Below are 23,563 nucleotides of genomic sequence, written 5' to 3' on the forward strand. Positions count from 1 at the left end.
AAAATAAAATTTTTCACAATTTACATAAAAACACGTGATGTACCATCCGTATTCCCGTCACAATAAAAAAATTTCTCCACAATCCCAAAGTAACTAACCTCATAATAAATTTAACTTTTACCCTTGTTTAATCTTTTTTCCATTGATTTGTCAGACATGGCCACCACCGTCAAAACTTATTCAACAAATAGTGTGACAATATTTATTGATTCAAATATACACCTCTAACCTCTTGCATTTTATTATGTATAAGCGATATCGATGGAGTGAGAGATTCGGCACAGATATTTAAGATGCAACGATAAACGTTTTTAATTTTATTTATCTTTATATTTTAAGACAATTGGAAGTGTCTAAGCTAATAATCGAACATCCGGTGGATGAGCCCCTAATTCCAAAATCCTAAAGTTGTAGGTGCGAACGAATGAAGTTGCAGGGACCAGGGAGGGATTAGGGATATGGGTGTGCTATCTACATATTATTTTTTAATTCTTACACACTCGTTAATTTATGTTCTTATATCTTCTTTAATTTATTCGATCTGACGACAATAAATTAAAAATACATGTGAAAAGTTAAAAAAATATATTCGTATAGCACATTCCCACATCTCTTAGGATATCAGTAAGTTTGGCAGCACATACACCTGGACTTTTGGATCGTGCAAGTGCAGCAAATAATAATATTATTTCCAAATCACTAGAATTATATAAATATTGCTCTGTCCCTGCACGACCCCTTATTAGTTATCCCTTCACATGGCCGAAATTTATGGCAATCTCTTCCTGAACCTTTTCAGGCTTTTCTTAAGATCGGCTGCTAATACTTAATTAATTTGCTTAATTGACCAAACTAATTTTTATTTGAGCAATAAAAAATAAGGAAAACTAATGAAAAGAGTTTGAAAACTTTGAGTTTTAATGATAAGGACAAAATAAAAGGTAAAATGAATAGTATCATATTTGACTTTTTAGTGTAAAAATATGGTTTTTCGTTAAAGTGAACAGTACCGTGGGCTTTTCGTTAAAACTCCCAAAAAAATATGAGTCAAGACCAGAGTTAAAAAAGATTGAAAAGAAAAAATACAGATGGATTCTAATTTCTACATAAATTTTAAGGAAAACTAATAAAAATGGCTTGAAAACTTTGAGTTTTAACGATAAAGACAAAATAAATGGTAAAGTGAATAGTACCAGGTTCGACTTTTTAGTGTAAAAATGTGGTTTTTCGTTAAAGTGAACAGTACAGTGGACTTTTCGTTAAAACTCCCTAAATTTTATATTCTCAATACATCGTCTTAACTCTTCATCCGATTCCTTCTCAAATACAAACCTTTGGAATATGCTAGCATTTGACGTGTGTATTTAGTGGCAGATCTAGGATTCAAATCTTGGGTGATATGTGTTAAAAGTCCAAGTTTTTTAGATAGAAAGAGTGCAAAGGGCGCAAAAAAAATAATTTTAGTTTATTCACTGAGACATTTCGTCAAATGAGTGATATCAAGAGAATTCGCCTAGCAGATATTACATCAAACAATTAGTAGGTATAAATTAAAAGGGGACCCGTACAAAATGTTCGGAGGATCCTTGTTAGACCTTCACATTTATATTTTCTGAACTTTAAGTGGTCCTGGGACCATCTAGGTTTCAGTGTGCATCCGCCTCTACGTGTGTAATGATGTGATGGTGATTAAATTATTTGTAAATGTCTTTCACTCCTTATTAGTAGACAAAGTGTATTGATCATATTTTTCTTTTTTAACAAATAATATTATATACACTAAAGAAGTGAGATAGTGAGCTAAACCTTACTATGAATTAGTTGTACGCTCAATCGATAATCATAAACATACCGCTATCGTTTCGCCAAAAAAATTTCCATTAAAAGATATTTTGAGCTCCACGGCAAGGATGATGTCGACCTATGTGATGTTATAGTTTACAAGATGAAGGTGTCATTGACCATCTTTTTCCCTCAAAATCCAGACAAATTAGTGAACCTGGACTAATTCCTACACGGAGGCCCTGTTTGGCAGATCGGATAGAGGATCGGATAGGACTAATTATACGGACGCGGGTGTTTGGCGTTCACTCGTACTAAATAAGCGCCGGATTAAATTAACCGGTGTGCTTATTTAGTACGGTATACACCGGACTAATAAAACCAACCAAAAGGTCGGGATTATTAGTCGGCCATCTCTCTCTCTCGCCTTCTCTCGGCCCTCTCTCTCTCTCTCTCTCTCTAGGCGTCGTTGTCCTCCCCCCCCCGTCACCTTCTCTCACCATTGTCGTCCTCCCCGTCGCTGTCGTCGTCCTCCTCGTTGACGTCGTCGTCCTCCCCTGCAACTGGGTCTTGCAAAGAAGCATGCACTCTCTTGCCCGGCATGGTGTCTGGGAAACCTCTCTTCTCAAAACGCCAACAAACTACTCTCCTTCTCTCTGTCAAACCGCCGCCAGTCCATTCCACTTGCGATGCTGCAGTGCAGGAGGTAACCTTGTCAACAAATCGTTAGTTTGTTTCGTTTGTTGCATCTTGATTTGGGTTGATGTGGATCTGATGACTCATGGTTGTTCACCAAATGTGCAGGCAGGCGGGGAAGAAGAAGGGAGAGAGAGGGAGGGCGTTTGAGGGGTTCGGCAGAGAGAACAGGGAAGAAGAAGGGATGGTTTCAGATTTTATTTTTATTTTTATAAGTTTAATTTAATTTTAAGTTTGATTTAGCCTATCCGGTATAAAACCAAACACAGTATAAATAATACGGTCATTAATCCGATACTGCACCAAACGCCCGACTAATTTAGTCAGTACTATCCGGTGGCTATTTATCCTATCCGACAGAAATAGTCAGTACAGTCCGAGCTGCCAAACGAGGCCGGAAGGTCCGGATTGGACTGGATAGTATTATTACGGATATTCCCTTTTCCATCCAGACCAATGGTAAATCGGAAGCAGAATATACTCCTTTCTCGGCTCTCTGAACTTTGCTTGTCAAAACCCCACCAGTGCCATGTTAGCACCAGAGAGCTTCAACTCCAGCAACTCTGGTTGCAGCTTCGCAGTTGCAGGTAGCCAGCCATGTTTGGATGCACAATAGCTAGCTCAAATCAACAGATTAAAACGACTTGATTAATCTGGTTTTCTAAGGTTTTTTACTCCCAAACAAACAACCCTCATCGGAGTTTGGTGTTTTTTTTTGAACTTCTTCGATGGCACAGATTGTTTTGACTGCTTCAGCTCCTCCTGTTCCCGTCAGTTGTAATTGTATGTTTCGATCTCTTAATTAATCCCCCCTTCTTAATTAGCTGCCCAAATTTGTTTTTAAAATTCTTGGGGCTTGAACAAATGGATTCTGGATTCTGCTGTTTGGTTGCTGAGAAAATGTTGAGAGAAAGGGAAGAAAAGTAGAGCAAGAGTCACTGAGAACTTATGAAGTGTTGTGTGATTTGGTAATCTGATCAGAACCCAGATCGTGGTTTTGGATTATTTCTTGTATTTTTCCAGCACTTTCTCGGATTCCAAACAGAGTGGCAAAATTGTGAATTTGGGGAAGGCTTTTGACATTTCTGGGAATTTTTGCAGATGGTGCAAAGCCGTGGAGTAAATCAGTGCTTCTCTGTTCTTCAAGACAATATGCGAGTACGAGCAGCTCTTCGCTATCGATTACAAGTTTCGGAGGCAGAAGCCTTCGGATCGTTGAGTCGAAAGCAAATGCAGCTGCAGCAGAAGCAGCCGCCAGTAGTGAAGGTTTTGAAGAGGTAGCTGAAGGGCAACTGGTCTCTTATTCATGGGCAGATAATAAGGTTAGGACTCTCTTCTCAATTTGCATTTTATAAACCCTTTTTACTTAAAGCTAAAGGTTAATTAATGCTACATTAATTACATTTAGAGGCGTTTTTAAACTGCTTATTTGGCGGAGTTGAAATTTACTTATTACATTAATTATTGTGATAAACTGATAAATGAAACATCACATGTTACATAACGCTGTTTTAAATACAATATTCTCACATTATTATTAAATAATTTATGAGTATTGTTACACTTATATACTACATTTACTGACTACATTAAAGACTACATCTTTCTTATACGAGTAAATTTCGGTTCAACTTATGTGAGATATGTGATCGATAAACCGAAGAAACAATAAGAACCATTTACATTTTACACGTTGTGCATATACACAACAATACAGTGCCCACCAAAAATTTATATAGCTCCCTTTTTGGGTACATGCATTCCACCAAAGCAATTTCAAACTGAAAAAAGGAAGGAAGGTACACATATCACTAATTCAAGTGATAAATGTATTCATTAAAGCAAGCAAGTAATTTTCATCAAAGATTTTGTTTTACCAAACAAATTTAACGCTGAATTGATAGCAAATATTATATATAGGTTTTTCAGTCAAAATGGTCTATGAGATTGATATAACTCTTCATTTTGTTATTTAAGATTTAAAATTCATGAAAGTGGAGTCTATGTTTGTCCATCGTCACCATGAAAATCTTCGTTAAATAAGATTAAAATGACAAAAATACCCTTAATTTTTTTTTTCAAATCATTTTGGCCCATTGGTTCTCAAACTAAGGATATTTTTGTTATTTTGGTTCTTATTCAATAGAGATTTTTCGTTAAATGACCAAAATATTGATGGTTGACAAACTTAAGAACCACTTCTATCAATTTTAAATCTCAGCGCTAAAATACTAAAAAGAAATACAAACAAGAAGAAGCATCTGATTAGTGATCAAGTCGAGTGGATTAGAAGGGTACCCAACCACTAATTAAAATAATAATGTTCTGCTACTTAGTCGTTTGCATGGATGATGATCCAAATTTCTAGTAGCTCGAAAAGAATAAAAATGCTGGCCAGATTCGAACAATTCGTAATTTAAAAACATTTGGACTGGAATTTTGATGTTGCGATGTGGCCTAACATAATCTTTTAATTTTGTATTCAACCAATCAAAAGAAAATAAAATAAAAAAGGTGCGTCGGCCGTTGAGAATTTCCTCATTTATACGGACCGGCTATTACGGCAGACACTTCCAAGTCGTATACGTAGTTCCCATACACGTATTTTAAAGCAATAATAATAAATAATACTTTAATAAATCTTAAGTATGAAATTTCTTTATTTGCTTTCTAATTTCTTTATTCGATTGGACAAAAAAGAAGATTATTGACTTTCTCTTAAAAAAAAATAAAGATATTCGTTCAAAATAATTGGTAAAAATATCATGTCTGAATCACATAAATGCGATGACGATACATAATTATAATTAGTTCGATTCTGAATACTGATATGAGTGATTTTACAACTCTTTGTAAAAGTATTTTATAGATTCGTCATTTTTTTTTAATAAAGTCCAAATACTTTGGGAGAAAATGAAGAAAGGTATTGTTTTATTATTCAATTCTTTAATAAGCTAAAGATACCATTAAAATTAAGTTCATACAATTAATTTTAAAAACTGAAGTCCACTTCCCCTTTAGTTCACAGCAAAAGAAAAATAGAAAAATTAAAAACAAAAAAAAATAATAATTAAAAATTAAAAACAAAAAAACTAATTAATTTTTTTGTCAAAAAAAAAAAAACTAATTAAACTACTGACAGATAAAGGGAAAAGAATAAACGAAGTGAATTCTCGCGTACGCGTTTACCTCTCTCTCTGCTTTAAAACTCTCTCCCCTCTCTCTCTCTATCTCTCTCTCTCTCCGTCCTCCCCTCCCCTAATTGCAGAAGAAGCACATTCCTCGTCGGTCGTCCTAAAAAATCTGACCCAGCGACGCAGCCTCTCTCTAAATTCCAACGCAGACCCAACTCCCCCACCTCCCTCCCTCTCCCTTTCTCCGTCGGCATCTCAGAATCCCCAATTTTTCCTGCTGTTTTTCGTTTTTCAATTTCCTCAATAAATTCGCAGTCTTTTCGATGGACCTAGATTCTCAGATCCATGGGAGGCCGACCCATGTTTCTACATAACCCAATTCTTCATTCTGCACCTGGGTTTTCACCAATGCCCCAGCCCTAGCAGATCCCATCCCCACCTGAATTTAACGCATTCTGGGTTTTTCCCCAAATCTCAGCCGTCCGATCGAGACCCGCCTCGGAAGATGAAGGGGAAGAGCCGCTTGTTCACGATCGGGCTCGTCACCGCCTGGTACTCATCCAACATTGGGGTTTTGCTGCTGAACAAGTACTTGCTCAGCAACTATGGCTTCAAGTACCCGATCTTCCTCACCATGTGCCACATGACGGCTTGCTCTCTGCTCAGCTACGTCGCAATTGCTTGGATGAAGATGGTTCCGATGCAGACCATTCGATCCCGGGTCCAATTCTTGAAGATCATGGCGCTCAGCCTGGTGTTTTGTGTCTCCGTCGTGTTTGGGAACATTTCGCTGCGGTATTTGCCGGTGTCGTTTAACCAGGCTATTGGCGCCACCACGCCGTTCTTCACTGCGGTTTTCGCCTACTTAATGACTCTCAAAAAGGAGGCTTGGCTCACGTATCTCACCCTCGTTCCTGTTGTTACTGGAGTCGTCATTGCAAGTGGGGTATGAGCTCTCTTCCTTTTCTGTTAATTTTGCTTTGTTTAATGCAAATTCAAGTGTTTTATTGAGAATTGCTGTGAATTCTGGAAATGGGTTTGCTTTGGTATGAGCTGCTTTGGATGGGATTTGAGCAACTTTGCTTAGACTAGTCTGAATTGTGGGATATGGGTTGGGATGGATTGGTGACATTTTTTGCCAATTCAGTTGTTTATAACTCCAATTGGTTTTAACCGTCCATAGTTTAGAGAAAAACTATTGTCAGAAGATCTATCAAAACCAAAAGGAAAGATGAATTGTTGGACCTGAGGTTTTAGTATCTACCTGAGATCTGATATATTTCTGTTAAGCTGAGCTTAGTTCAAGATTTAACTGAATCGGGGTGAATAAAAAGTACTTTGGGTGCATGAAAGTGGGTGGCTTTTTCCAATTTCCCTAGTTAATATAGCCAGTAAAGTTGTGAGATTGTGCAAATGTATGTGGAGCCTTCAATTTGACCGGAGCAATGCATCTCATAGTTTGTTCTTTTTACATGGCCGCAGGGTGAACCAAGTTTCCATTTATTTGGTTTCTTAATATGCATAGCAGCAACCGCTGCCAGGGCGCTTAAATCAGTGCTACAAGGGATTTTGCTTTCTTCTGAAGGGTAAGGAATCCTTATGTGTTTGCTCTATCAGTCTCTAAATGGTTGAATGGGTACTGAATGACTTGCCTTTATATTCCAGGGAGAAGCTGAATTCTATGAACCTCCTTCTGTATATGGCTCCGATAGCCGTTGTTTTCTTACTTCCCGCAACACTTATCATGGAAGAAAATGTTGTCGGTATAACACTAGCTCTTGCAAGAGATGATGTCAAGATCATATGGTACCTACTATTCAATTCGACGTTGGCATATTTTGTAAATCTGACCAACTTTTTGGTCACAAAGCACACCAGTGCTCTAACTCTTCAGGTTTGTCTCCCTTCTTGATGTAACATCTTTTTAATTGTTAATCAAAATGTATTTTAAATGCTGTTAACACTTGTTATGTTCTAGCATTTAGAAGATTTCATGAATAAAAGTTACAGTTTGGGCAGTACTGAAGTTGCAGGGAGTTCTGTCCTCAGGGTTTAAGTGGTGAAACTACTTGGATTTTGTTGCTTATAGGATGAGCCATCCTAATCTTATAGGGACTAGTTCTGTTTATGGGGTTGAGAAATAATGGTTTATTGGTGTGTGTTCAATGATGGCACCTGCTGGAAAATAGCCGGTTATATGGGGCTGTGAACATTATACCATGGCAGAATTTATAATCTAGGACCAGATGCGTTAGATTGAAGGCACTAGTAGGACAAGAGGATGTCCATTCATATGTTCGCGTGGCTATGTTGGCTAGTGTTTTTGTTTGACGTGTTGAAAAAATGAAATGATCATGATAAAATCTGGTGTTTACTGTATTTTTCTAAATTACTTCGTTGTTTCCTTTAATGTGAAAGGAGCTGTAGCAAGTAACTAACGGAACGTTTGGTTATCCAGGTTCTAGGGAATGCTAAAGGAGCTGTAGCTGTGGTGGTCTCGATATTAATTTTTAAAAATCCAGTTTCTGTGACTGGAATGATGGGTTACACTCTTACAGTCTTTGGAGTGATCCTATACAGCGAAGCCAAGAAACGAAGTAAATCATAGTTCCGGGAAAGCATCAAGTGAAATGTCTTACGTTTTGTATTTTGTACTGCGAGAACAGCAGTGGCCGTCCTGGAGGCATAGTTGGGGGGGGGGGGGGGGGGTACATGCGAGCAGTTGGTGCCGGGATCTTGCCTCTACAAATTTTATTTTTTCCCCTGGAAGCCTGAGTACGTGAGTGGCTTCCATTTGTATCAGCAAACAACGCAGGATAAGTCGAAAAAAGTAGGAAACTTAATAAGTGACTAGTATTACGGAGGAAAATCAGTATCGTTTTATCGTTTTATTCTTTCAGCAAAAGGGTTGTAGAATTGGTCTCCACACATTCAGTCTGTTATTAACATTTCTTCTATTGAATCAATGAAAACAAAACCATTCACAATTTCACTATTTGGTACTTGCATCTCAGACGCAACATTGTATAACTGTCTATTTTCCTACGGGTGTGCTATCCACACACCTTTTTACTTCTCACACACCCTCTTAATTTTAGGCTGTCGGATCGAATGTCAGAAATTAACAAGGGGTGTGCGAGAAGTAAAAAGAAGTGTGTGAATATCACACCCCTTTTCCTACCAGTTCTGACGCCGAGGATGCAATTGTTGGCCAACAACACGAAATATCTGCCGGAAGATTTCAAATGTTGCATGTTTGTAAAGCAAAAATATGATGGTCCGAAAACATTATTTTGATCTTGAAAGGGATGACGAAACTGCTCAACCTCCACTTCATTTTCACCTTCCGGCTCCGCTACGTTTCCGACATCCACGCGAGGAGCCAAGTGGAAGAACCCTATGTAACCCATGTCAGCAAACTCTACTCAATCACCACCAGCAGATGTGAATTCGAAGACATTTTGGTTTTCACCTGCCTCGTGGATGGGATTGCCGCGGCAAGCGGAATCATACTGCTCAGAGTAATGGTCAAGATAACAGGCTCCTCCATTTCTGTAATGGTAGCTTCATCAGGCTTCATATAATATGTAATTGCAGCATATTAGCTGATGTGAAAATCCCATCTCTTTACCAAAACTACCATTTTTGTGACTTTTTTTTTGGGGGGGGGGGGGGGGGGGAGTCATATTTCTGCAGAAAAATAAGAACCTTGTCGACAGGAACGTTGTGAAGAAACAGTCCCAGATTCTCACCATTGGTGGAGAACTTCACAACTTCATTGCTCACAGAGAACTTCGCAGCTTCATTGCTCACAGATATCCTTGCAAATCGTAGCAAGCCTTGCCGGCAGCATCCTTGACAGTGGTTTGGCATTCTTCTTGTGGTCTTCGTTAGCTTCATCATGTAAACAGGAACTCGTATCTCGAGTCTTGATCTTCATGACAGAGAATTTTGAAAAAGAAATCAACAAATTTACGATGAACAAAGTCAGAGTTGCAAGACATGAACTGAAGTATCATCATCTCTGCTTTTTCTGAAAACAAATCAAGTTCGATTCTCTAAAACACACAAACTAAGCCTATCTCCGAGAACCAGCCCTGCCCGAAAACCGAGTTACGATACCAACCAATCCCAGAAATGAAGAAAAGAAAGAAAATAGAAGCGATTCAAGAAACTGAAAGAAAATGCAGAACATAGGTTGAGGTTTCCGTAAACTTAACAATAAAATGCAATGCGCGAAAGTTGTTGTTCTCCGCCGGAGAGATCAGAAAGTTGTCGCCGTTCTCCGACGGAAAAATCCTTAAGCCTGAATCTGAATGAATGATTTGTCCCATCCGATCCGACGGTCACCCATTTCTTTTTCTTTCCTTTGTTCCAATATGGATTGGTGTGATCAAGTTCGCTCATTTTGGCATCAGACAAACCATTCTCGATACTCATTTTGGAAGCGCTTATAAAATAACTAAAAGTTTGGCCAAAAAGGTTAAAAGTGTTCCTGGGTAAGAAGAAACACTTGAAGTGCTATATAGAAGCACTTAAAAGTGTTTTTTGGAAGAAACAATTGCTATGTGCTTGCATGTCAAGTTCTTCAAAATTTCGATGTATTTCAACTGCTTCTGACCCAATGTGTTTTGTATAAAAACATTTCCAAACGAGCTCTCCGTCCGAATGCTATGCGAAGAACATAAGCCAGGTTAAGGAACGGGACAAGAAAAGCCCATTACAATATTTTTCAGCAGATGAAGGAAAGGGGTGAGCGCAGATGGTAAGAGCGGGCAGAAAAATTCTTGACTCTTACCGTACGCACAGCCGTCATATGGTATTATCATTCCCCATGTTATAATAAGAATGTGCAATCTATTTATATTTTAGATATGGTTGAATTGTAACACCACATGACCGTCACATTGAAGAATTTTCGGGTGAGAGGGAAGCAGGAAAATGAAACGAAGATGACAGACTCTTTTCATATATTTGCCAAATGCCGAGAAAAATGGTGACAACATGAACTTACTGCAAACAAAGCCCTGAAGGTCTTTTTACAACTGCCGGACCCAGAATCACATACGGGAAGCAAAACACAACAATGTGCCCAAGATTGATGAGCCAAATAAAATAGAGAAGTACCAAGTTTTCTCACTCCGCCATGGAAAAGCATGAGGCTGAAGAGGAATACAACACTCTTAAACAAACGAAAGCCATGTGATCGAACATTTAAATATGGAATTTATGCTTCTGGAATGGAGGCTACTGCTGCTGTTGCTGCCGCCGCCGCCGCTGCTGTGCGCTTAATTGATGCAGACTTAATAAGATGGTTGTAGCTCCCCTTCTCCTTGAAAAGCTGGGAGAAATGGTGCTTGCAGTATAGAATGCCCTCCAAAGCCGCGTAGTTTGAGGGAGTAATAGGACAGCCGCCGTGAGAACACTTGAAACACGACTTGTGATAGGCCTGGCTCTCCACAGTCACCTGCAAAATTTTGGTTCAATACACTCGAATTAGTTTCATGGGGGTTTTTCATATCTTTGTGAGTTATATAAGAAAAAAGTTAATTTTCCCCCAATAACTATTGCAGAGGAACTCATTTGTTACCATGGAGGTCATGTGAAATTCGTGGACCTTCAAACACCTTTGATTATAATTAGGAATATTACATAGAACATGTGCTCAACTTATATCAAAGCAACGAAGTGCCAGTTCCAACCAATTCATTTTTGTTTGGGACAAAAACGGGAAAGCAAAAATAGAATGGTCGAAAGAAAAATTATCAACAAAAGACATATCTTCGGATCCTACCTTCTCCAGTGGATAAGCGGTTTTACCACAAGTAGCACATTTGTCTTGTGTTCCAGAAAACATGCTAGCAGCTTTGCTAGGAGACCTAGTCTGAACCAAACACAAACATTTGAGAATCAGTGTTGCCGCTATCTGATAGTATAAGAATATTCTGTAACTAAAAAACGGAGTTTATAACACCGATGTAGAGAAGTTTACCAGCTCTGGAGTTAACTTCTCAGCTGACTTTGCAGCTGTTGCAAATTAAATTTATAGAAGATTAAAACAGTAAACAAAAAACCATGCAGAGACATCAAAGACGGTTTCATCAGGAAAAAGATAAAGACATACGTGACTGAAAGTTCTTGTTGAAATTGCCAGTCTCCTTGAAAAGTTGCTCAAAGTGAGGCTTACAGTATAGAACACCTTCCATTGAGGAATAATTGCTCAGCTTTAAAGACAAATATTACAAAACATTAGAAACAAGAGGAAACTTCCATAAACAACTCCATATGTTACATATCTTAAATTGAACAGAATTCGGATCAATGGCACAAACAAATCTCACTATTCGAGTCCTCTTTCTAACATATACGTTCATACGTCAATAAATTCAAATGTACGTTCATATGCGAGGGTTTGGGACACAAATTTAAGTATTTCTTTTCCCATTGTATTGTATTATCTATTAATAATCTTCAAATTTTGATATTCGAATAAGGTTGCAAGTAAAATGTGTGTTCCTACGCAAGATTTTCGATTATTAACCAATATTTATGTCATTACACCCATTGCCATGATACTAAATAATTTGGTCAGAAGTATCGATAAAACGATAGTCTTTATAATTTGCTTTGAATCATTTGAAAATGATGCATCTAAGTTCCACTTCCACACAAAACGGATCGAAAATCGCAAAGAAAGCATGAAACGAGGCAGAATTGATGGTTGGTTGAGTACCTTCAAAGTCCCTTTGCAGTGGGTGCATTTGAAGCAAGACTTGTGGTAGGAAATCCCATCAGCAGATAGCTCCTCCACTGGGTAAACTGTCTTTTCACAAGCCTTGCATTTCTGCTGGGTGCCAATGAAAGACATATTTCTATCTCCTTCTAGATCTGATTCTTCTCTTTTTACCAAGATCACCCCCTCTCAACCTTCCACCTGCAATGAACAATTTAACAAAACAAAATTCAGGATCAAACGAGCTCTGTTTGTTTCCCGAGAAAGTAGAAGAAAGAAAAGGACTTTAAATTATGTGTGTAAAAGTACAGAGATTCATTGACCCAGATACGGGAAAACAGTAAAGTTACAGAATTTGGCAACTTTATCAACAAATCGACAGAAAACCCAAAATCCCATATCTCTTTTCCAGCTTTCCCAGAAACCGATCTAAAACTTTTAGAACATAAACAGCTAAATTATAGAATAAAAAATTACTCATTTTTTCTTAAGATTTTTTCTCTGATCCAACTTTCAAAGCACCCAAATGCAAGAACAAATTAATGGAGATCTGGCAGCATAGATTACGAAATGAAGTCAATAAAAATCCTCCAGAATCAGAAAAGCGTACCCTTTGAAGCTTTAAGGCTGACTGAGTGAAGCTCAAAAATCTCGATAATTAAAAAGGGTAAAATAAAAAAGAAAAGATTTTGAAAACGAAATGGGTGAGGAAGGGCAAATGGGTCCTTTTCCGTACGGAAGGAGTGTGATGGCAAGCGGATGGATATGGCGAGCGCTTTTTGCAGGGAGCGGATGCAGCGTAGTGGAGAAGACGACGATGATGAAATTATAGAGAGAGAGAGAGAGATAGAGAGACCCCTCCAAAATCCAAATCCAATGAGAGAGATTTTAAAGGCGTTGTAAAATAATAAATAGGAATAAAAATATCCGCGCTGGACACACTTTGTATCGTTCAACTTCAACTACTCGATTTTACGCGGCTTTTCTAGCTCTTTGTTGCCTACAAATTTACACATTGACCCCTATTTACGATAAAATTTTCAATGTGACACGTGGTATACCCTCTGTGTTCCGGTCACAATAAAAAGTTTCTATTTATTTACTTTACTTTTTACGGGGGGGGGGGGGACTCGAACTCATCGCAAATATATGTCATCTATGCATACATATGAGTCGAACGATTTTTATAATAGGACTAAAAAAGTGAGTGTTATGCTAATATACTGAGCTCGTGTAGGAATCACACATTTACAGTGGGTCGAAAATTTGTAGGTGATACTTTTAAAGTAGTGGGTTCTAAGGTATGAATCGCACATATATTGAACTCACACTTGTGTAGTAGTGTTATAGGTATCAAACTCAAGCGGCCTGATTCTTATAAATAAGTATCACATTCACTCAAATTACGGTAAAACCCTAAGACTTCCTCTGATCAAATGAAGATAACAACTACTTTACTTAAACAAAGGCTACTCGAACTTTCTAAAATTGTTTATGATATGACAAAGTGTTTTTTAGTAACCAAAAACACTTCTGATTGTGTTTGGTGAAACAACTAAATAAACTTTTACGTCGTAAAAGTGTTTTTTTTAAGCACTTGGGTCATTGGGAATCACTTGGAGTTTTAATAAAAACACTTGTTGAAAGCAAATTTGAACATAATTGTTGTTTGTAGAGGTAGTCCCAAATGAGCTCTCAACTCCTTCCAATGTACTCATTGACAATGAGCCAAGCAAGGTTCATGCTAATTGGTAGATAAATGGTTAGTAAATAATTAAAATTAAAAGGCTAATCTGTTTCAGTTTTAAGTATTTAGAGGATAATTAAATGCATATAATCTAAGGCTGTGGTTGCACCACATCATTAGCTACGGTAAACATTCTAAATTAAAATTCGTTTCGAAATACGGTGGTAATTAATTGTGATTTGGTCATTGGGTGTATGATTTAACTACTAATTTAGTTCCCAACCAAAACAAAGATAAACAAAACTACAAATTTGTCGGGAAAAAATGCCTTGACCAGTACAAGACAAAGTGGTCACCAACAAATAAAATAAAACAGAATGAGGCATTGATTGATGATGTTCCACTAACACCACTTTTTGGGTGTCAATTGTCAAAGACATCGAATTTTCTATGCTCCATCTATTTGCCGGGATATTAATGTTATTGCTAGGATATTAATATTATCCACTTACGTGCACTCAACCTAGCCTTAACCTATTTTGCCTATGTCAAGAGTTGTTTATTGATCATTTTAAATTATTTTTAAAATGATTGTAAATATTTTTGGTGATATTAATTTTAGATTCCAAAAGTACTTTAAGTAAAAAAACATCATATATGTGATATGTTTTTCCAAGATCTACTTGAATTTTTATTAAAGATTTGTTTGAAAATATTTTCATCAAAAATGCTTTTAATCATTTTAAAAACTTACAAATAAGCCTATGTTTGTGCAGAGTTAAATCCGCAAATAAGCTCAGTCGAAGGAAGCTCTAGACATTATCATGGATAACTTGCAGGAAGACAAAGCCGAATGGTTTGATTTAAATTGATTGTACTTGTCTTCCTTTATACGCGTTTTTTTTTCTCTCTCTCTCCCTATCTAGAAATCAAGATCCAGAGCCTTTTCTCCGGCTTCAACTTTCAGCCGCCGCCCTTACTTTTGCTCAGGGTAGGCGGCAACCCGCTACTTCCTCCTCTTTCAAGTCTGCTTATTCCCTTCTCTTTCCCTCTTTCCCTCCTTACCTCATTTGCCTTTTTCTTCTTTTTCCTCCCCTCTCACATTCCTCCGCTCCATTCCCCTCCCTGCATCCATCTTTTCATCTCTTCTTTCCAGTCTCATTCTTTCGTTTTATTCTCGGTTTTCTCTGAGTTTATCTTAGTTTTCCCTGAGATGGGTCTCAACTATCCCCTGAGCTTGTCTCAGATCTCCATTCCCATCCCACCACGCACTCGAATAGGCGGGCTCCGATCATGAATAGAATACCAAATCTACTACCCTCCTTCACTTCCCTTCCCCCAACCGACATGCCTATGCCGGATCCCTTTGGAGGCCAAGTGTTGGGTATTTTACATACACCCCTTAGCCTCACTTTCTACTCGTATGATACTTTGTTTGTATATATTTGCAGGGGTTCGTGAAAGGGATTTGGATCTAATGTCTACTTTCTCGGTTCGGAGTTTGCCTTCCCCCGAGGATGTGATGGCCGCGACGATGTGGTCTTTGATGCTGAAATTAGGGTATTTTATTGTCTGTTTTTTTACTGTTTTCGGGCCTAAGCTTGTGTAGGCCTCATGTTGTATCTTAGGTTGCTACTCTCATTTTGTTTAGGCTACTTTCCCTGTAGTTGATTATCCAGTCTTTTTTTAGCCTTGTACTAGTTTTTATCATACTGAAAGTTGATTTTTTGATAAAATAAAAAATTGATTGTACTTATAGGGAATAGTTGACTTCTAAGTTGCTAATGCAAAACATTCATTTTTATTCGACTGAGTTGAAATCCTGACAAGATTTTTATCGAGGCACATTATGCCCCTGTTCCCAAATTCTATGTTTTTCTAATCATCAATAAATATCGTACTTTCTAAAAAAACAATCCGCAAATTTGTAACTCAAGTAAGTGTTAACAAGGCCCTCGATCAATATTGCTTGTATTGCAAAATTATTTGGCACTAAAGCATTAGTACACGAAGGAAAGTTTTTCTCTCCTCTGTGAGAGTTCTCTTCTCCGCTGTGAGATCCCGCCGTAGTGCGTGGTTATTAGTTGTCAGGCTCAAGTTCGTTTTCAGCCTCGCGATCTTGGTGGATCAGGTCGTTTTCTTTCCCCTTGGTTCTGTTGTTTTTACTCTTGCACCTTCCGGTCTGCTTTTCCTTTCTCTGATCGGGTTGGGTCCTTTCTTGATGTGATTTGGGTTGGTGGTCAGTTAATTAGGGTGGTTGGGGTTTGTTTTCCGCTTTTTTCTTAGTTATTTCTTGGCCCCTTTTTCTCCCCTTTCAAGCCCTAGGTTGATTTTGTCTGATTTGGAGGGAGGGCTTGGCCCTCTTTGGTACTTGTAGTAATGGGGAAGCTGAAGTCCCTAATCTCCGACATCAGGTGTAGGAAGGGGACTCTGACACAGAGGATTATGCCTGACTGCACAGAGACTACCTCCATAACTGCAAAAGGCTCCAGGTCATCAATTTCCACCGAATACAGGTTATTCCAACCACCATTATTTATTGCCATTCTCTTATATGTACTACAAACTCAAGAAATTGGTTGTGGGGTGAAGAAGCATTCTATTTACCCAGTTGTTCGCCTGGAAAAAGCCCCGTTTTTGTATTCGAGGTACTCTGCGGAACAACCGATTCAATCGGTGCTTCTTCATACGGATAATATGGCGCAGTAGGGTGTGGAGGAGCTTGTGGTTCAATTAGACAAAGCAATGGACTTGTCAACTGTGGAGACAGGTATTAAACTTGTGGGTTCGGTGCTAGCCGATAAACCTCTGAACAGATGGGGAGTTAGGAACATTCTTCGTGCGGCCTGGAAAAGTTATGGTGACATAGAGATTAAATGGGTAAAAGATAACACGTTTATCATCTCGGTCCCGGATGAACGTGTGGCAGGGAAGATTATTGATCAGGTGTCGTGGGGGGTCATGAAAAAAAACTTTTTGGTCACTGTTTGGCCAGCGGCGCTTGCTCTGGAAGAAGTTGAAATAAAAAAAGTCCCGTTTTGGGTCTAAATACGAGGTGTTCCTCTTTGTCTCACCTCTCTCGAAAATGTTAAACGGTTGACTAGAGAGGTTGGGACTTATATGGGTTTTTAAGGGTTAGACTATTGATTGATTCGACCAAACCTCTTGTGAGTGGATGCTGGTTGAGAAGAGAAGATGATAGAGATACATGGGTGGAATTCTGTTATGAGAGATTACAAGATTTCTGCTATAGATGTGGACGACTAAGACATGTTAACACGGATTGCACTTTTGAGGCAACCAAAGCTGGGGCAGTAGGGTTCGGAGAATGGCTGAAGGCACCTCCAGTCAGGGATGTGGAAGAAGGACCAAAAGTCATGATGACAGGGACGAGTGAAAGAAGGAGAGCTGGACCAGCTAGGGTGCCTGCTACACATTTGAGGTCTTTGGGGATTACCGAACTGGAACACACAAAGGAGTCTACTGCTGATAGTGAAAAGGAAAAGGGTAAGCTACCGATTCAGGGGAAGGGAAGTGCTCACCAATTCTATGGGAGGAAAAAGTGGCAAAGGAGGCTTCGTGCTCACAGGAACACTGAAGAACCGGTGGGGACAACTAATCAGCTAAATTGGCTTGTTCAGCAAAGTTTACAACAGTCTATATGGGGCAGTGGATCTGGTTGCTATCCTTTTTTACAAAAGTTGAACGTGCAGCAAACGGGGCCCGGTATGCAATCGGTTATTATACATGAGATCAACGAGGAGGCGACCACAGTGAAAATCGTGGCTGATGGGGGCAACGGAAATGAGCAGGATGAGGATGGATCTTTGGTTTTCCCACCCTACTCTCATTCGGGTAGGAATAAACAGAAAAAGGTAAAGGAACATCAAGAGATGGAAATATCACAATCTCCCCAAAAGAAAGGCAGGGTGTATGATGGTGCTCTTGCGGGAAAAGATGCGGGTATTTTGGCCCGGGGTGGTGGCGGCTGGCCCTCAACAGCCGCAGAATCCCCATGATTTTTCTATTCTGAAACTGCTGTGGTCTAGGGTCGGACACGGTAGTTCGGGCCCTTCATGGGCAGATAAGACATAATAGACCCTCTATGATCTTTCTTTCTGAAACTAAGATGAAAGATCATAGAATTAATGGAGTGCGCAGAAGGATGAGATTCACGAATGGGTTTAATATTTCGCCCATGGGAAGGGCAGGCGGTCTAAGTTTATGGTGGGAGGATTCACTGGAGGTGAATATTATTTTTTCATCTAAGCATGTTATTGATGCTCAGGTGAAATCTGGTGCGTCGCAGCAATGGGTTCGTGTCACTGGGATCTACGGCACAGCTTATAGAAGCGAAAAAGTGGAATTCTGGGGTTGGATGAAGAATCACTTTACCCCTTCGGATATGCCCTGGCTTTGTGGGGGGGGGGATTTCAACGAATTTATGTGGGATCATGAAAAATTGGGCGGGGCCCCGATGTTGTTCAATCGTCCTCGTTATCTGGAGGATTTTATTAACCATTCTAATCTGATGGATCTCGGTTTCAATGGGCCTCCCTATACTTGGCGAGGGATGAGGAATGGTAATCTGGTTGAGGAACGCCTTGACCGGGGTCTGATCAACAAGAAATGGCAGGATATATGGTCACTTTCCACTACTGTGCACGGGACGGTTCTGGGATCTGACCACTGCCCAGTAATCATTAAAACGGAGGTGAATGGGATGAAGGGAAGAAAATTTTTTCGGTTTGAAGCTTTCTGGGTGAAAGAAGAGGAATGCAGGAATTTGGTGGAAAAGTGTTGGGCCCGTGCAAACGTTGGAGATCTTCAAAGGAGGTGGGTAAAGAAAATCGATGATTGTAGATCTCTCCTGATCAAATGGAGTAGAAACAAATTTAACAATAGGAGAATACAGATTGAGGAGCTGCTCGACCAATTGGGGGAACTTCAAATGAATTGGAGCAAAAATGTGTCTGAGATCAAAGAGAAATCCAGAATTATTGATACTCTCTGGGCTCAAGAGGAATGTTTCTGGCACCAGAGGTCTAGGGTAAAATGGTTACGATAGGGTGATGCGAACACCAAATTTTTCCATCAGTCAACTCTTCAGAGACGCAGACGGAATATGATTATAAAGTTAAAGGATGGTGAAGATTGTTGGGTGGAGAATCCCAACCATATTAGGAAGCTGGTTGACGATCACTTTCTGAATGTTTTCAAATCGGGGGGACCTCGGGACTGGGGAAACTTGCTGGAAGGCATACATAGTTGTGTTACTGGTGATATGAATCTGGCTCTCATGGAGTCGGTTTCCATGGAGGAAATTAAGGAAGCTGCTCTCCAAATGGGGGGTTTCAAAGCGCCAGGTCCGGATGGCTTTCAGAGGATTTTCTACAGGTCTTTTTGGGACATTGTTGTGGAAGATGTCAACAATCTGGTGAGGTCTTTTCTGCGTGATGAGATCAGCCCGACGGAGATAAATAACACCCATATTGTGTTGCTCCCTAAGATTCCGAACCCTGAATCTGCGTCTCATTTCCGACCTATAAGCCTATGCAATTATTCTTACAAGGTGCTATCCAAGGTTCTGGCAAACAGATTAAAGATCCTTCTACCGAAGATTATTTCTCCTACTCAGAATGCGTTTGTGGCAAGAAGACAGATACAAGATAATATCGGGATCACTCATGAGGTGTTTCATTATCTGAAAGGGCGCAAGTCAAAAAAATAAGTTTGAGTTGGGTATTAAAGTTGACATGCAAAAAGCGTATGATAGAGTTGAATGGGACTTCCTCGAGGCGACTATGGAAAAAATGGGGTTCTGCAGCCAGTGGAGGAAACTTATCATGGGCTGTGTGACTTCTGTCAAGTTTGCTGTCATTCTCAACGGGCATCCCGGCAACAAGTTTGCCCCTTCTCGAGGCCTTCGGCAGGGCGACCCTCTATCTCCGTATTTGTTCCTTCTGATTGGAGAAGTGTTATCCAGATTGATCCAAGCTGCGGTGGAAAAAAAGTCTTTGGACGGTATCAAGTTGGGAATCACATGGCCGGTTCTTTCTCATATATTCTTTGCTGATGATATGTTAATTTTTTTGAGGGCTAATGAGAAAAATTGCAGGAATCTTGTAAATCTCCTTAAGGCTTTCTGTGCTGCCTCGGGGCAGGAAGTTAACCTGCAAAAGTCCAGTGTTTTCTTTGGAGCGAATACTCCGGTGAGGGTTTCTGAGGAGCTGGGATCTATTCTGGGTATGCCGGTTCTTGACAACCCGGGGTCATATTTGGGTGTCCCGACCTGTTGGGGACGCTCAAAGAAGCAGGGTCTCGCTTATGTGAAGGGTCGTATTATTGAGAAACTTCAAGGGTGGAAGCAATGTACTCTGTCGAAGGCGGGCAAGGAGGTTCTCATCAAGGCGGTTGTCCAAGCTGTTCCTGCTTATCCAATGAATCTTTTCAAATTTCCGGCTGTGTTATGTGATGAGCTGGACACTTTGGTTGCTAGGTTTTGGTGGGGAACGGGGATGGGTGACAATAAAATTCGCTGGGTGTCGAAGAAGGTTTTGGGCCTCCCTAAGACTCTTGGGGGTTTGGGTTTCCGAAATTTCATGGAGTTCAACGATGCGCTGCTTGCAAAACAATGTTGGCGCCTGCTTTGTGACCCTTCCTCTCTATGGGCTAGAGTGATGAAGGCCCGTTACTTCCCCAATTGCTCCTTCTTGGAAGCCAAAAAAGGAGGCAGGGCCTCTTGGGCGTGGAGTAGCCTTCTATCGGGTCGTGATCTTCTTATGTAGGGAACTCACTGGCAAATTATGGGTGGTCAGGATGTGAGAGTTTGGGTTGACCGCTGGTTACCCTCCATTCCTTCGGGGCGCCCTTCTCCGCTGGGTGAGGTTGGGGTGACTAGAAACCTACGTGTTAGCTCTCTAATTTGTCCGCAATCTCGGGATTGGGATTTATCCTTTCTGAGTCCCTTCCTTTCTGTGGCTGATCAAGGGGCAATTGAAGGTACGCCTATTGGAGATATTAGTAGAAGTGATAGACTGATTTGGGCTGCAACAAAACATGGTAAGTACACGGTAAAATCTGGGTATAGATGGGTGCAATCTCGGTCTCTGAGTGCGAGAGATCATCGCCTACCTCATGTTCGATCCATCCCAGAGAAGTTGTGGAATTGTATATGGAAGATCGATGTTCAACCTAAGATACGCCATTTTTTATGGAACTCTCTGCATAATATTCTGGCTACTAATGCGAATCTGTACAGGAGGCGGTCTACCACTTCCCCCACCTGTCCTATCTGCTTGTGTGAAGATGAATCTGTTGAGCATTTGTTCCTCATCTATTCATGGGTTCAAGCTGTATGGTTTGGTGGGGCTTTGAATTATAGGATTAACAGGCTGGCTATTAACTCTTGGATTAGTTGGCTGCATGCTATTTTTAATCCTGATTTTGGTAATCGTTCTGAGTTGTTATGGACCCAAAGATTGGTGGCTTATACTTGTTGGCATATTTGGAAGGCCATGTGTGCTTTTGTGTTTAATAAGGTGCGTATCAACCCTGTAAATGTTGTTCTGGCCATTTCTAATTCTGTGGGGTCTTTCCTGGCTGTTTCCTGTGTCTCTGAAGTTGATCGGTTTCCGGAGAATGTTGGCCAGGTTCCTGGCAGTGCTCCGTTGTGGTGTCCTCCTCCCCCCCTTTTACGAAAATAAATGTTGATGCCATCTGGTTCAAGACGTCTTGCTTGGGTTTTGTGGGAGTGGTTTTACGCGACGCTGATGCTCATTTCATTGCGACTGCTCGTTACCACATTCGGGCCCCCTGTGCTGCAGCTGCCGAAGCTATGGCTTTGCTGCGGGGCTGTGAACTGGGTGCATCTTTGGGTCTATCTGAGGTTATTCTGGAATCTGACTCTTCCGAGGCGATTTCTTGCCTTTCAAATTCTATAGAGAATGGCAGTTGGGAGGCTATTCCTACTTTAGCAAGAGTAAAGCTCTTTGGGGAAACCTTCCAGAACTGTCACTGGTCTTGGGTTCCAAGATCAGCCAATACGGCGGCAGATGCTCTTACGTCGCGTGGTTGTGCGGAGCTGTGTGATGTTGTTTGGGTCGATAGGCCTCCATCTTCGCTTGTTTTCGTGTTAAATAATGATGGTCTTCCGTGTCCACATTAGCTGTTGGTGGTAGTGTGGGGAGTGACGCTTCAGCTTAGTTGTTGTGTCTCTGTTTGTAACTCCTTACGCTGCCTTCCTTCTTGAGCTTGTTGGCTGTTTGCCTCTTCGTAGGCTCTCTTGTTTTCTTCGTTGGCCTCTGTGCCCTGGAATGAATCTTTCCTAGCTTTCAAAAAAAGCATTAGTACACCAATCACTTATTTGGATACCCTTTTCATATTATATGCAAGAATTCTCAAATCGAAAAGTATTTTGTTATCCAATTGGGATAAAATAAATTCGATACAATGTTCACAATACAGCAATAAAGTGTTGATAAAAAAATGATTAATAATTTTTTTAAATTGAGAGAATATTTGCAGAAATTAACATTAATTGAGATGAAAAAATGAAGTCGTGAGAGACTATTTTGGTAGGGATGGGTATTAGGTGCCTCGGTTGGGTTGATTTTAATCCGTTGGCCAACCAATAGGCCTGGTAGGCTCTCGGATTGACATTATTGAAACCCAATTCCACCATTTTCATCCAAGAAAATGGACAAACCAATCAACTCAAACCATTATAAAGCAGGTTTGAGATTATTTACTTTCTTTCTTGTTTTTAAAGTGACCGTGAGTGACAAATAATCCAAAATGCATGTCATATTAGACTTAAATAATGTTAATTTGGTGTTGTTGAGTCCCTATTTGTTAATATTTGAATTTCATTATTTAACTAAATTTTAAATAAACAAGTGTGTTTAATAACTATTAAATTTTATATATGTCTATCTATTGTATGTTTAAAAATTATTGATATTCGAGTAGGTCAGATTCTATTATTAATAATACTTAAACTCAACCCAACCCGACCCACTTATTAAATGGGTAGTCTAATTTTTACTCAAAAATAATTTTTAGAGTTTACAACCCAACTAACCAAACCCATTTTGGTTGGGTTGGTCAGTAAAAACACTAAATTGTCCACCCCAAACTCTATGAAAGTGATTCAAATGAGATAGCTAGCATTGCATTAATTCACTAAATGACTAACGATGTAAGTTTTAAGTAAAATCGGGTGATAATTCTCGTTAATTAAATTGATCCAGTACACATTATTATATAACCTTACAAAGAGCTAAGATCAATGACACGACCATCTATCTAATCTTGATACATTGTGAAGTCCCAATGTATGAACGTGTGCGCGACAGACCGTAGTAGACGTAATGAGTCGAATAAAGCTAGGTCCTGAGGGAGACGGCACGCGCTTGAACTGCATGCTGGACATTGTATTCGCCAACATGATGACCTTTTATTACCTCAAGCCACGATAACCATAATTCGGTATCAGTGGTTTCCTGTCCTGCTATTCATCCGAATTCCTGC

At 39.8% G+C, this 23,563-nt stretch overlaps 3 protein-coding genes and 1 long non-coding RNA gene across 5 annotated transcripts; 2 read left to right on the forward strand and 2 right to left on the reverse strand.

The window, feature by feature from the left end:
- Positions 1-2,346: 2,346 nt before the first annotated feature.
- Positions 2,347-2,773, forward strand: LOC139194524 (uncharacterized). Its single transcript, XR_011579460.1, has 2 exons — positions 2,347-2,488; positions 2,587-2,773. It is a non-coding gene; the product is annotated as an uncharacterized lncRNA (long non-coding RNA).
- Positions 2,774-2,873: 100 nt separating this feature from the next.
- LOC103444706 (probable sugar phosphate/phosphate translocator At3g11320) lies at positions 2,874-8,604 on the forward strand. Of its 2 annotated transcripts, none has more exons than XM_008383668.4 (6): positions 2,874-3,261; positions 3,580-3,800; positions 6,091-6,558; positions 7,095-7,198; positions 7,278-7,506; positions 8,071-8,604. In XM_008383668.4, the coding sequence occupies exons 1-6, from the start codon at positions 3,207-3,209 to the stop codon at positions 8,218-8,220; spliced, it is 1,227 nt and encodes a 408-aa protein (XP_008381890.1). In that variant the 5' UTR covers positions 2,874-3,206; the 3' UTR covers positions 8,221-8,604. The 2 variants fall into 2 exon arrangements, with proteins under 2 accessions (XP_008381890.1, XP_028957538.1); XM_029101705.2 differs by having other exon boundaries at positions 2,960-3,065.
- Positions 8,605-9,033: 429 nt separating this feature from the next.
- On the reverse strand, positions 9,034-9,515 carry LOC103445789 (proliferating cell nuclear antigen-like). The gene is made up of 2 exons (XM_008384845.1): positions 9,321-9,515; positions 9,034-9,186 (listed from the first exon to the last, which is right to left on the reverse strand). Exons 1-2 carry the CDS (start codon positions 9,513-9,515, stop codon positions 9,034-9,036), a joined length of 348 nt encoding a protein of 115 aa, XP_008383067.1.
- Positions 9,516-10,554: 1,039 nt separating this feature from the next.
- On the reverse strand, positions 10,555-13,309 carry LOC103444697 (LIM domain-containing protein WLIM2b-like). Its single transcript, XM_008383653.4, has 6 exons — positions 12,956-13,309; positions 12,346-12,546; positions 11,737-11,836; positions 11,605-11,639; positions 11,407-11,496; positions 10,555-11,079 (listed from the first exon to the last, which is right to left on the reverse strand). Exons 2-6 carry the CDS (start codon positions 12,478-12,480, stop codon positions 10,840-10,842), a joined length of 600 nt encoding a protein of 199 aa, XP_008381875.1. The 5' UTR covers positions 12,481-12,546; positions 12,956-13,309; the 3' UTR covers positions 10,555-10,839.
- Between the last annotated feature and the right edge of the window lie 10,254 nt (positions 13,310-23,563).

Source organism: Malus domestica, chromosome 01 (assembly GCF_042453785.1).
Source record: "Malus domestica chromosome 01, GDT2T_hap1".
Taxonomy (NCBI): Eukaryota; Viridiplantae; Streptophyta; class Magnoliopsida; order Rosales; family Rosaceae; genus Malus; species Malus domestica.